The following is a 14,733-nucleotide window of genomic DNA, read 5'->3' on the forward strand; positions in this document are numbered from 1 at the left end:
GAGTAAAAGAATAAGTGTGCCTGAACCTAACCTTTACCAGCATATACCTAACCCTAAACTAACCATAATTGACACCTTAGTGCTAAACGTAACCCCTGGCCCAGAAAAAGAGTGAAGACCAAAAAAAGGTTCTCACTTTTCATTAAAGTTCTAACTTTACTAGTTAAATGAGCAAAAAATGTTCTCGCTCAGCTGCAAGTACAAGAACACACACACACACACACACACACAGGTCAAACAGAGGCAAATAGCGGGATAATTCAACTGCAGGGCTGGAGGGGAAAAAATAACGCATGTGATATTCAACGTTACGTCTAAACATATTAGTAGCAACAATACTTAAATTAAACTTCTTGCTGTTGTCTTTAATGAGTTCAGCAGATGGGGGGTGCACAGGAGGAATAACAGTTTTCTCAGCTCAGGTACAAAAAGAGACTCACAAAGCAAAATGAACACATCCACTGTCATTACTGGAGTGATCCAGAGGACAAGACTGCAGAGTTAATAATAAATAAATTACCCACCTTCCACCAGTTCAGCAGGCTGCTTCGCTATCTTTGGAAGTGAGAGATATTGGCAGACAGAGTTTAAAGCATTTTATCAGCCTTTGTCAGGGCAGTTTTGCTGCTGTTGTTCACAAATGCTGGTGTTATAAATCAAGGCATCATCTTGTATCCAAAAAAAAAAACAAAAAAAACAACAACAGTTTTATAAGTGCTGATAATAAATTAGAACACACAAACTGAGGAACATTGAAGACTGTGGCCCTGATTCAACTTGTTCTTTGTCCCCGGTTGCTCTTGGTTTTGAGTCATTATGCACTTTTTTTTTTTTCAAAAAATAAACATAAAAAACAAGAATAAATATCATAACTTCGTGGAACACAGTCTGCGGCAAGGTCAAACAGCAAGAAAATTAAGAGTGTTATGTGTTCCCCCTGACAAAGAGACCTTCTTTTGTGTTGGCTGTTCGCCTTGTGTTCAGAGTCTTGTGATCACACAATTTCTCCTGTACGAGGCAGTCCAAAATAGATGAAAACAGCACAAAAGGTGCCTTTACTCTAGAGATTAGGGAGTCCGTGGTCTTTGGGACATCGGTGTCCACTCGTTTGACTCGTACAGTGTTTTGTGTTCCACCTAGAGACGGAGAAAGTGTTTCCAGTGCCTTCCATTTGTTGCCAAATAAGGCCAAAGGCAAAGCTTTCCATATGTGCGAGCGTTGTCACACCTCTGTGCCGTGTGTAGCCACAACAAGCCAGGTTGTTTATTGCACAAACATTAGAGCGCTCACACCACTCTGGTGTTTACCTGTAAACAGCGCAGACATCACAGGGGTGTAATGAGCACTGCGTTTTATTCTCGCAGTTTTTCGAACATGGCGCAGATGCCGTTGTCTAATGGAGCCTAAAATCGCTCCGCCGCTGCTAAACAAACTAAACCAGCCACAATGTCTGCCTTTGAGTGGAAGGGCCCGAAATCACGAGTCTCCCATTTTGGCGAGGAGGTGATAATCACAAGACTAAGAACAGATAAACATGATAATAACATTCTGGAAAATGGCTAAAAATACACTGTCAGCCTGTTTAATATAGATACCCACCGCATTCAAAACTGTGAAACGATCCTCTTCGACACAATAAAAGTTTCAATACTTAGACACATCAATTTTATTTAAAGCCTTTGGAATATTGCATCTTTTAATTTCCTAGGTGGTTTTAAGTGAAAACCTAAAATTAGTACATAATGAAAACGGATTATTCATGGCAATAAGTTAAAATCTTTAGTAAAAGTAAAAAAAAAGAAGAAAGAAATATCTTTTAAAACCAACACTTTTAAAATGACTTTTGTTCATTCTGTTCAAGTTCATGTTTGGGTGTTTAAATAGTTTGAGTCTATGGTTCTGAAATGGTACTGAGAAATTTTGCTATTGGTTCTTTGCAAGGTAAAAATAAACAAAATGTCTGTGATGTATCAGAAGATATTGAACCCAAGGCCACTTATGTTGTACTCCATTTATATTCCATTTAAGTCAGAATTCTGCTCTAGGCGTAACTCAAACTCAACTAAACAATTTTAGAAGTTTGAAAACAAGTTGGAACTGCTAATGATGTGCTTAGTTATTTTACTTAAATAGCTACAGTTTGCAATAAAAAACTAATGACAATGTTTTTCTACATTATGTGGAACAAGTTCTTTAACAAAGGGAACCGTTTGTTCATGTTTTTGATATTGTTTCACTGTGTTTTAGATACTCGGCAGCCATATTGGAATTTGATGTAAAGAGTTCATGAGAAACCTCCAGTTTTCTGTTTCACAACTCCAGTTTCTAACACTTTGGAGTAAAATGGAGCTCATAATTACACCTCACACGTCAACCAATCAAGCAGAGCTAAAGAGGAACATTTTGTTTATTTCTTTTCCCAAGTCCTGCAGCGCTAATTTAAGTATGATGGGATAAAAACTACCTCCCCCTGTCGGCGCCTCAGCGCCCTGCTCGGTCCTCAGGTAATATCTAACAGTGGTACTTTGAAAACTTCTTAATTACCAAGGTGATACTTGAGAATCACTGGTTTAAATCCTTCTTTGCAATTTATGTCTGAGTTAGTTGAACCTAATTGTCAAAGGGGTTATCTTTTATTCTGAAAACAGAAACTTTAAATACAATTATCTCAAGGACAACAAATCCAAACAGAAATCCAATGTGAAAGCTATCCTTTGCTTCCTGCATTAGACCAATTATCACTGAGATCACTTTGTTTATATGGAAGTTACTGATTGATATTGAACACTTCATAAATAAACACATTTCTGAAGAAAACTTAAAGCAGTCATCCAGCACTTAAAAACTACTCGTTCCCTGATTTATGCTCTTGCAATTTTTTCAGAGCCTCTTCGTGTTTATATAAAGTCTGTCACTTCACCTGAACTGTAACCAAAACATTGAATGTTATGTGACACAGACAAAAAAACGCATGACACAATATGACTCCCAAAACATGTAACGTGGCATTCAGCAATGCACAAAACTGGATTTCTTCAAGAGTTTGGTTTCCAACCCAAAGGCCAACCCTAAAACAAACACAGTTTGCAGTCTGCTGGATTTATTACTTGAAAAGAAAATGTCTGTTGAATAAGAAATACTACGAAAAGACAGCAATATATAAATGGCTTGGTAAAAGCCTTGTATTTGCATTGTGCTTTATCAAGTCCAACGACCCCAAAGCACTTTATACTGGTCACTCATTCTTACATTCACGCACACATTCACACCGTGACGGTGGTGAGCTTCATTGTAGCCACAGCGGCCCTGCAGGTTTCCTTTTCAGTTTGCTTCCTGTCGTGTTAAGTTTTGATTTTTTGCACTCTGGGATTAACAGTTCATTAAGCAGCAATTTTACCTATATTCATAATACTCACCTGCACAACTACACTTGAGATTCAAAAGCCTTCTAAGCTGAAAGGATGAACTGGTGTTGTGTTTATACATCAGACAAAACTGAGTAAAAGAATAAGTGTGCCTGAACCTAACCTTTACCAGCATGTACCTAACCCTAAGCTAACCGTAATTGACACCTTAGTGCTAAACGTAACCCCTGGCCCAGAAAAAGAGTGAAGACCAAAAAAAAGGTTCTCACTTTTCATTAAAGTTCTAACTTTACTAGTTAAAAAAAACTACTCGTTCCCTGATTTATGCTCTTGCAATTTTTTCAGAGCCTCTTCGTGTTTATATAAAGTCTGTCACTTCACCTGAACTGTAACCAAAACATTGAATGTTATGTGACACAGACAAAAAAACGCATGACACAATATGACTCCCAAAACATGTAACGTGGCATTCAGCAATGCACAAAACTGGATTTCTTCAAGAGTTTGGTTTCCAACCCAAAGGCCAACCCTAAAACAAACACAGTTTGCAGTCTGCTGGATTTATTACTTGAAAAGAAAATGTCTGTTGAATAAGAAATACTACGAAAAGTACCAAACTTGTCCGTTGTGTTATTAGATGGTAGAAGAAACAGTATGTGAGGCAGCTACATCTCGGGTACAGTCTTGAAGCAGTTATTCGATACACAAAGCTCATTGTTCAGCTGCTGATGCTGTATGAACTCTGCGGTTTCCTCAAGGATCTGCCCTGGGATGTGGAAGTCAGCTGGCGTGTTCTGCTCAACAGCTGATTCCTGAACACCCTCCGTTCCTGCCTCCTCCAGGCTGACTCTGCTGTGAGAGTTGCAGGGCTCCAGATTGCATCCAGTGCCCTGAAGGAACTGTAAAAAGTTCTCCTCGATGGAGGCTTCGCGGCTGGCCAGCTGTTCTCCCTCGGTGGGCCCGGCCCTCTTGAAAAGGCAAGCCAGGTGGCGGCTTAGCTCTTCTCGAATCTGTCGATTCAGGCACCCGTAGAAAAAGGGATTGGAGGTGAAGCAGAAATAGCCAATCCACGTGACCACATCCTCCAGTTGGGTCAGCGAGGCCGGGGAGGTTGAAATAACAGCGGAGTAGAGGTGAAAGGAGAAATATGGCAGCCAGCAGCAGAAGAACTGGCCTCCGACTGCCACCAGAACTGCTGCGGCCTTCCCGCCGCTGAAGGTCCTTTGAGGAGTTGCACGGGCTCCGGTGCCTCCAAGGCTTGCTGCCATGGTGGAGTGGCTGCTGACAGAGTCGGAGCGTTGCCTTGACGTGTCTACCCAGGTGGGGTTGGGACCGCGGTGCATGGATGCCACTCGGGCCACCTTAAACATATTGCAGTAGACCACCAGAATGATCAGCATGGGGCACAGAAAATAGATCACAGTAAAGAAAACCATGAAAATTAGGCGCGTGGTCCTGCCTCCTGTCCAGTGGAGGGAGCAGTGTCTCTGACGGGGAATGAGGACTTCGGGAGTCCCCACAGCCGGGGGCCCCTGGAGAAGATATCCTAGCAGGGGCAGCATTGACATGATGAGAGCTTTAATCCAGATCCCGACCAGCACTGCTACCACCACCCCGACCGTCATCTTCACCTCATGACGCATGGGATAGACAATGTAGTAGTACCGCTCCACGTTGATCGCACAGATCGTGAGGATGGCAGCGCTCACCAGACACACGCTGAGGCAGAGGTAGCTTCGACACAGGGCCTCGTCCTCCAGGATCCTGTCTGATAGCATCCCCAGAGGCATCACCAGCAGCGCCGCCAGCAGGTCCACCAGACACAGGTGAAACACGAAGGCAAACTTCCTCAGCTGCGGCGTTTTGGTGATGACAATCATCACGGCCAAGTTCCCCACCACTGCCAGAACGTCCATGACGAGCATAGCGCACAGCCCCAAGGTCCAGTTCAGATCTATCCCATCCCCAGCAGTCCTGATCTGCCCGGTCACATTGGAGACGTTCGGTCGAAAGGAGGTTTGGAATGTGGAGGCGGACACGTTCCAGGAGGGCCTTGGTCTGATGGGATGCTCCATGAGAGGATGGATTGACGAGGAGGGAGTTTGATGAATTTCACGGGTCCATCACCCATCCTCCTCTGCAGAAGGGTGTCTGAGAAGTTCAGCCGTTGGTTTTGGTCATAGCAACTAGAAGCGTGCAGGCCCTGAACCCAGATGATGACTCGGGTGTTCAACCCTGATGCAAACCAACTTGTAACTGAGGGAGTCCTCTCTTGGCTATCCCAATCAGCAAAGATCTGAAAGAAAAAGAGTGTTGTTTAGTCAATTTTTGCTTCACGTGAGCATGAGTGACTTCTCTCAAAATAAATCAGTTCTTTTAATAAGCGTGCTTCCAAGAATCGTGGCAAAAACTAAAACTAGTTGTCTGTATTGTGTTTTTAAGATGTGCAAAAAAAATGCTTTTGACATCAAACTAAAAACCTCTCATCCATAATTACTATTCTGTGCAGAAAAAAAGCATACACAGTCTTATCTGTAGGTCAGTGTCTTGGCCAAGCAAAAACATAGATCAGATGTAGTAGAGTTGATGAGCTATTTAACAGTGTTTAGTTGAACAAAATTGATTTTGCATTTCCTCAGAAAGCACAGATCTGTGTTGGCTCAAACCTTTTCGGTCACTTAATCTCAATGCCGACTGCACTTATTTCCACCCATATCAAAATGTATTGGATATTTTAACATCTGCATCATCAGATGTGTGTTTTCAGGCCAGCGAGCCCCCCCAGGGGGAAGCTAAAAGCAAAGGGTTGGACCATATGTTTACATTAGGCGAATGAAGAAGAAATTACGAATGCGCAAATAAACTGCAAAACTCAGCATTACATATCTCCCTGCTGTCTTAATTGATGTGAGGAAGAGATCGATGGGCGCTTTTCAAATTGCAAAAATCCTAAAATGACTTCCTGCCATTAGGAAAATACAAGTAAACGTATGTTCTTTACAGACAAGTTTTCTTGCTAAATTAAACAAAACCCATGCGTACGGTGGTGGGTCACCCTCAGCAGTCTGTGTCAGTGTTTGCCAGTCGAGTAGGCAGTGTTTACTGTCACAACCTCACCTGGATGCAACCCCACACAATGTTAAAGCTCAGGAATGAGCATCAAAGTTTTGGTACATTTCCATATGCTGCTCACCTGCAGGTGTAAGTTTTCCACTTCATAAGTGTCACAAGCTTTCGTCCCCTGCAGGGCAACTCATCTTTTCCTGCCCACTTAAGCGCACAACAGGGGAAATGATCAGCTGACAGGTGGGGCGTGAGCTAGTGGGTAGTCTGTTCTTGACAGGTCAGAGGGATAAAGTCACCATTGTAATTCCCGTCTTAGGGTCACTACAGTTTAATGTCCTTTTAAAGAGATGTTAGGGAAAGTCCCAAAGCGAATACAGTTTTATCCGACTTTACACACCATGGAGGGATACGAAAGTAATTTCCCTCTGGGATTATTAAAGTATCTCTGATTCTGATTCTAATGTCTAGCTGCCGCTTCACCACCTGGTGTTTGGCACTGCTGGTCAACTAGCTGAAAAAAGGCTACTATACCTTATCCAGGAAAGACAAGTTAGGCTGTTTTGATATAAATAGTATTTGCTGTTGAGAAAAAAAACACAGGCAGTGTTGAAGTGGAGACTAAAAGAGCTACACACATCCCTCTTAATAAGTTACCCCTGTTTTAAAACTAAAGTGGCATGACCGCAGTCTGGCTACCGCAGCAGATCGCCCGACTAAGTAACATGTAATATTAGTTGTTTACACTTATTGGCCACTTTATTAGGTACACCTGCCCCACTGCTCGTTAACACACATTTCTAATCAGCCAATCACATGGCAGCGACTCTATGTATTTAGGCATGTAGACATGGCCCAGACGATCTGCTGCAGTTCAAACCCAACAAACAGAACGAGGAAGAAAGGTGATTTAAGTGACTTTGAACGTGGCATGGTTGTTGGCGCCAAACGGGCTGGTCTGAGTATTTCATAAACTTCTGATTTTCACGCACAATCATCTCATTACAGAGAATGGTCTGAAAAAGAGAGAATATCCAGTGAGCGGCTACTGATGGCTACTTCCAGCGGGGTAACGCACCATGTCGTGAAGCTAGAATCATCTCAGACTGGTTTTTTGAACATGACAATGAGTTCGCTGTACTCAAATGGCCTCCACAGTCACCAGATCTCACATCCAATAGAGCACCTTTGGGATATGGTGGAACGGGAGACTCGCATCATGGATGTGCAGCCGACAAATATGCAGCATCTGTGTGATGCTATCATGTCAATATGGACCCAACTCTCTGAGGAATGTGTCCAGTACCTTGTTCAATCTATGCCACGAAGGATTAAGCCAGTTCTGAAAGCAAAAGGGAATCCAACCCGGTACTGGCAAGGTGTACCTAATAAAGTGGCCGGTAAGTGTGTACTCCCAGTGTTACTCAATAAAAAGGCGAATGGTAAAGAAGTGCTGTGGTTTTGCATTGAAATAAAATAGCTCTTAATAAGTGTTACATATAGCTTTATTATAGCAGCAAATAAAGTATTGTGATACTTTATTAGCAGTTGGAGGGAAAACTATTGCTTTTCTTTTTCTTTTTCAGTAATAACTCAAATTGTCAGAGGTTTACTGGAGGTTTACATGCCATGAAAATTGAATACTGACCGATGCCTACTCTAAAGCTCAAAATGATCATCACTTTGCACAGAGAAGCAGTCTATTTTTTATAAAAAAGGACTCATTCAGCTAAACAGCGTCTGAAAATCACAGGAATTTTAGCCTTATTCATTGTGTTGCGTCTAAACAACACAAACAAAACTATTTATTGAGGGAAGGAGGCATTCGGCACAGTAGAGCCCCCAGTTAATGTAATCAAATCAGTGACAGCAGTGCAATTTAAGTTCAAACTCGGACTCAGGCTGGAAAAAACGAATTCATGCAAACCTACAATCCAGGGCTGTACTGAATCTCTCGCACTGCTGACTTGGAAACATATGACCCTATCATATGCACATGACACTGTTTGCAGCAAGCAGAAAAAGTAGGCTGTTGTTCAGGCGAACCGCTCACTGCACAGCTCTCTGATGTCCGTGCAGCAGCGCACAGCAACAGTCAAGACAAGGCGTGGAAAACGAGGTGTCTTTTCTAGAATTTGTTGCTTTACACGAAAATGCGGAGAAGTGACAGAAAATACTGCATCATGAGTCATTCCTTCTACCTTCAACCCACCTACTTGCTCTCCCGAGGGGGGGGGGGGGGCAGCTATGGCTAGAAATGTGTGTGATGAATAGTCAGACATACCTGAGTCTGCAGAGGCTTGCTTCCTCCTGTAAAGGTTCCCGGTCGGCTGAGGCACTGCTGACCTGTTTTGCTTTCTCACCCACACACACAGCAAACGCTCATGCACACCACGTCACGGGGAAGGGAGGGAGGGAAGGAGAGGAGGAGGAGGAGGAGGAGGAGGAGGAGGAGGGGGAAGAGGAGAGTCCTGAGTCTCCTCCTCACCTGGGCCCTTTCAGTTTGCCATCCCTCAGACTGGTCGCATGCTTTCTGGTCGTTCACTCTCACACACACACACCTCCATTCACTCAGCTTTGCCTTGGCCTCTCTGATCAAGGTAATCCAGAAGCAATTGAAGGAAATGAATGATGCACAAATGGGTGAACGTACTCCCCATCTCACACACTTTCACACACAGCCTCCTGGTCTTGTCCAGAGCGACTGCAGAGCTGTGCAGGCAGGCAGGCAGTGGTGGGCAGGCAGGTTCCCCTGTTCTCCACTGGGTCTTAGTGCCTTGCCGTCTCCTCTGTCCACACAAACGAATTTCTCTACTTTTCTCCCCTTCAAGTGACCTTCAAGGTCAACCCAGGTCCTCTGAGTATCAGTGTTTTTTTTTTATTCTTCTGCTGCTCAGTTGAACTATATGTAACCCGATGCTCAATGCAGCAAAAAGCCTTCTCACCAGGCTGGGTTATTGATTTGAGCAGAAGACAGGTCAAAGTTGCTGAACTTAGACTGAGTTTTTTACTTTTTCTTCACGTTTAAATGTTTCAGATCATCAAACAAACTTTAACACCAGCCATACATACAGCAGACATATCCCGAGTAAACACAAGATGCAGATTTCAAATGAAGGTTGTATATGTTCAGGGAACAAATCAAACAATGCTGTGAAAGTAGACCCTTTTGCAGGGTTTAATTAGAGTATTATTCAGAGTTCATTTACGTCTGTAACTCAGGTCACAAAGTGAAACACATTGTAAAGATGAATAGCACTCGGACGGATTTTTTCATGTTATGTATGATGATCATCCACTGAAAGCTAATTGATAGATATTTAGGATTCGAATGTAACATTGGGCCCATAAAAAGCACTTTTATTACAGAAACACGGGCTTCATGAAAATGTATGCTGAATACCAGCTTAAAGTTAAGTGTTTTCACAAGGTACCTTTAAGCTGACAAACAAACCTCATCGGCATGAATGTTGTAATTCAGTGAATACGACTATTAAAGCTGTTTGTGCCACCTTTGGTAACATTCAGAGTTGGACATCCTGGTGTACTTTGGATCATTGTTTTGCTGCATAATTCATGTGTGCTTGAGCTTAAAGTCAGGACATGCTCCTTCAGGGTTTTCTAGTAGAGAGCATAATTCCTGGCTCAATCACTTACTGTATAATAATAATGCATACTGTATCTCCTTTACCCCTTTGCTGAGCTAATGAGCCTTTACCTGCAGCAGCAAGAGTAGCTTGGCTTGTGGTTGTGTTTTCGTTGTCGCTCGTAACAGAGCGACGACGAATCTGATTGGTTTATTTGGCCCGTCTATCACCAACATAGGCCAATCAGCTAACCAGTATTTTCGCCCCTTCCCAAAATTACTTCAACGGAAGGTTTCCAGATGGATATGCGGAGCAAATCTATCTGGCGGAGTCAGGTAACTTTACCCCCTAATAAGTTCATTTTTGCTGAAGTGCGTATAGTCAAAACTGATGACTGGACATCAGTCGTGGGTAGTTTTTTTTTTTTCCTAAAAGAAATATCAGCACATATAAATAGAAAAGTTGTCCCACTGTCCTGTCAAGAATTGGCTGCCAATCATATGCTTCTATTGTTTAATAAATAATAATGAGGCTATATTTCTTAATAATGGGAGTCTTAAGACTTGAGAATAGTTTTGCATAGGTTGGTTTATGAGCCAGTTCTGCCATCTAAATGGAGTTGCCTTTTGATACTGTTGCTTCGGCTGAACCATAGTCACTGCAGTACATCTCACAACAGAAGAAATCAGCATCTTTTCATCAAGAGGTAGCAAAAACAATAGAGGAAGTACATTTCTTATATGAAACAAAAAGGTGCAGATTTGATACTTTTGAACGAGATGTTTATTTAAATGTCTAAAGGTGACGACTACATTCAATTTGTGCCAAGATTAATTGATTTAAAAGACCATTCATGTTTATTATGTAAACGTAGCAGATTTAACCCTAGAAGGCTTGTTTTTAATGTTCTAGCACCTAGCATATACACCCCCTCACTGATGTATTTTGTTTTTGCTTTTGTAACACACCTTAAAGAAGGTTTAGTTGGTCAAACAAATTTTACAAATATGATAAAGTTGAAACAAGTTCATACACAACTCAGTTTTCAAATGATCATTTCATCTACTATGGGGGAAAAAAAGCCATCCAAACCAATCTGGCTCTATACAAGAAAGTTACTGCTCCCTTCAATAATATTGCATATGCTGTCATTAACAACAAAAGCTACAAGTTCACTAGCACCATCAAAGCCTGATTGCAGTCTGACTTGTATAATCAAAAACCTGTCTGATGACACGGAGTGGGCTACAAGAACTCAAAAGCAACACCGTGTCCTGATCTAAAGAAATTCATAAAGAGGAGAAACAAAGTAATTAACATTTACCAATCTGGAAAGGGATACAAGCCATTGTTAAGAAACCACCCAGACTGCGTAAAATTACAGCAAGAGATCAGGAGATCACTAGAGAGCCTAGAACAACATGTGAAGCACAGCATGCCTCACTTGCCTCAGTTAAGATCAGAGTTTATGATTCGACATAAGAAAGATAACAGAAAAGTTCCAAGGAGAAAAATATTGCCGACCAGAAAGAGACAAAAACCCATCTCATATTTGCCAAAAAATAAACACAGTAAACCTTGATGATCCCCAAGACTCTTGGGAAAACGTTCTTTGGACTGGTGAGACAAAAGTGGAAATTTTTGGATGATGTGCGTCCCATTACATCTGGCGTAACAGCCACAGAACATTTCAGAAAAACTATATTGTATCACATGGGGCTGTGTGTGTCAATAAAGGACTTGGACGACCTTCTGTAAGTGAAGGAATCATGAATTTTGCTCTCTGACAGAAAATCTTGAGGGAGAATGTCTGGCCATCAGCTTGTGATCTTTAGCTCATGTATTTTTGTCATCCACCAGGACAATGATCCAAAGCACACTGGCCAGTGCACCTGTGAACAACTAAAAAAAACACAAACTGAAGGGTTTGGAGTAGTCAAGGCAAAGTTCGGACTCAAGTCTGATTGAGTGGTTGTGTTGTGACCTTACACAGACTGTTTATGCTCAGAGATCAGCCTTGTCTGTCTGAATTAAGACAATTATGCAAGATAGAGTTGGAAAAATCTGCTCCACAGTATGATAAAATACTCATATCCAGTTTTTACAAACACCTGATGTCAGTTTTTGCTCACTAAGGGTAACACAGCCAGTTATTAGGTTAAAGAGGCATTTTTTTTAAGTAGGGTTAGTTTTGGTTTGTTTATTTTTGTGATTAAAACTCGTTTGATGTGCTGAAACATTTAAGCGTGATAGATAAGAAAAACCAGACAATTTGCAAGGGGTCAGAGGACACAAACACACACACACACACACACACACACACACACACACACACACACACACACACACACACACACACACACACTTTTTTTTTTACAGCCATGAAGGTATGTAGTGTACATTTATGTCATGTTGCCACATTAAATGATTTATTGCAATGTGCTTTGCACACATGAAAAAAAAAACAATTTGGATGCACAACAGCTGCTGTTGTGTCTGTCACTGCTTTCACCCCTTCATGTTACTGTACTTCACTGTTAGGATGTGAACTGAGGATTTACATGGATGGGATTTTCTGCCACGTCTCTCTTTCACGCCACATGCTTCCTGATGGATTGATTCATCATTTGACACGGAGTTCCATAAAACCAGATGAGTTCACGAGTCATTAGTTCTTTTCTCTGATAAATCAATTAGTGATTTAAAAGCGTATTAGTTTATTGATTCAATTACAGCCCTGTTTATCCTGTGAAGGTCTCTTATGGGCCTCTTGTTGCTGTTTAAAAGCTTGGGCCTTTTATTAAGGAATAACACCGTATTTGATTTTGTATTTGTTACTGAGTTTTGTTTCCGAACGTTAGATAAAGTTGAGGTGCTAAGTTTATTTATTAAAAAAAAAAAAAACAAGTTTGTTGTAGGATAATCAAACGTGCTTTCGAGCTGGAAAGTGAGGACAGTGGCTTCTTTGTGTGCATTGGTGTGTGTGTGTGCATCCTGTGACCGCGCGCGTGTCTGAGGTGTTGAATCACGACGGAAATAGCAGATCCTTGGTCATGCCAGCAGCACCAATCACAAGGGAGGGAAACACAATTGTTTCCATAGCAACACCAACTTTAGCTTCCCTGTTTCCCCCCCAGCATCAACCCGAGGGTAATCTGCCTTAACCCCTGCATGCTGCTGCTGCCGTTTCAAGAAGCGTCCATTGTGTCTTCTAACTGTGTGATTGCTCTGTTCGCTAACTAAACACAGGTGGGCTGATTAAAGCTTAATTACTGCTGCTGAGCTCAACGTGGTACACTACTGTCTTAGATCTTACCAGTAGGGGGAGCTCTCACATTTAAAAAGTCATGTCCTAAAATCCATGATATATGTCTTTGCAGCACACAGTCGCTGATTTGCTTATTAATACAAGCTCAGCCATGTCGCCATCACACAGAGGTTTATTTCTTGTTTATTTATATTCATTTATTGCTTTTATTCAGCTGGGCATGATACTGGCAATTTAGTGTAATCAGTTGTCAATGTGAATTCCTGCAGTTTGAGATGCGAAAGGTGCAAAAAAAACAAACAAACAAAAAAAAAACAATGTAGTTTCTTCTGTGTATAACTGAGTGCTAATCTGATCTATAGGAGAACAGTGAAACACGCGCAGGGATCAAGGTTTTCCTCACATCTCCAGGGATAAATTGTTGTACAAAAGTCTTTTTGCACTAGTTCAGTGGATGATTTCAGAAAGGCTTCAATTTCTCCCTTGAGTCAAACCCAAACAAGAAGGTTTAGTGGACACATACAAAACTAAAGTAGGGAGTTTTGAGAGAACCATGGGCTTAGCCTGGAAATTTGAACAACCACACCTTCCAGGTCCCTACCCCTTGCTTTCTGTGCTACAGCTCTCCCTCCACAGCTTCTCCCCCACCTGGCGCCCACCATACTGCTCCCATGTGTAGATGTCTTTGTCTTTGGAGCGAGTTCCACTCAAGAATTTGCCAGTTTTCCTTTAAAGCGGGTTATTTCACCACCATTTCTCCACACTGCTGCAGCCCACCTGCGATCATGAACTTGAACCACCATAGCACTGCATGGTGGAGGAGGTGAGCAGCGCCAACACAACAGTGACTGACACTGCTAAAAATTCCTTCTTGGCTCTTATTGGTTGTTCCTAACCTGGAGCGGTGTATTTTCTGCAAATCACAGTAGAACCACTGGGAGCCAGAGGAGCTTTGTTTTTTCCACAGATTATTTGTCTTTATACTTCACTGTCAGGACATTGTGACAGTTTTAACAAATTTATGAGAAATACTTTCATACAAATGTTTCTTACTGCTATTTTAATGTGGCATTGAAGGCTGTTGGTTAGATTATATTCTATATATATTCTGGCACTGTTTTGCCGTCAGGAGCGGGGCTAAAATGAAGGCTCCTTTGTGTGCCTTCCATTTTCTCGGTACTCCTCATTATCTACCTGCAGTGAACTTATGAAAAGCTCCAGTCAAGTACCGCTGCTGACCACCAGAAAGGGTATTTTTTTCATTAATATTATCTCCATTAGCATACAGCTAATGATTGTAGTGACATGGAGCAAAACCAGTGACAGCAGGTAGATGATAAGGAGTAACGGAAAAACAGAAGGCCCGTGAAGGGACCTTCAATTTAGCCCCGCCCCGGACGGCAAAACAGTGCCAACTTGTAGTGACATCTTAGCTGAAGGAACTGACAAT

General features: G+C 42.0%; 1 protein-coding gene across 1 annotated transcript; it reads right to left on the reverse strand.

Annotated features, from left to right (window-relative positions):
- Positions 1-3,675: 3,675 nt before the first annotated feature.
- gpr61 (G protein-coupled receptor 61) lies at positions 3,676-9,119 on the reverse strand. The gene is made up of 2 exons (XM_012870564.3): positions 8,713-9,119; positions 3,676-5,661 (listed from the first exon to the last, which is right to left on the reverse strand). The coding sequence occupies exon 2, from the start codon at positions 5,438-5,440 to the stop codon at positions 4,031-4,033; it is 1,410 nt and encodes a 469-aa protein (XP_012726018.2). The 5' UTR covers positions 5,441-5,661; positions 8,713-9,119; the 3' UTR covers positions 3,676-4,030.
- Between the last annotated feature and the right edge of the window lie 5,614 nt (positions 9,120-14,733).

The sequence above is a fragment of the Fundulus heteroclitus genome, chromosome 1, assembly GCF_011125445.2.
Source record: "Fundulus heteroclitus isolate FHET01 chromosome 1, MU-UCD_Fhet_4.1, whole genome shotgun sequence".
Lineage (NCBI taxonomy): Eukaryota > Metazoa > Chordata > Actinopteri > Cyprinodontiformes > Fundulidae > Fundulus > Fundulus heteroclitus.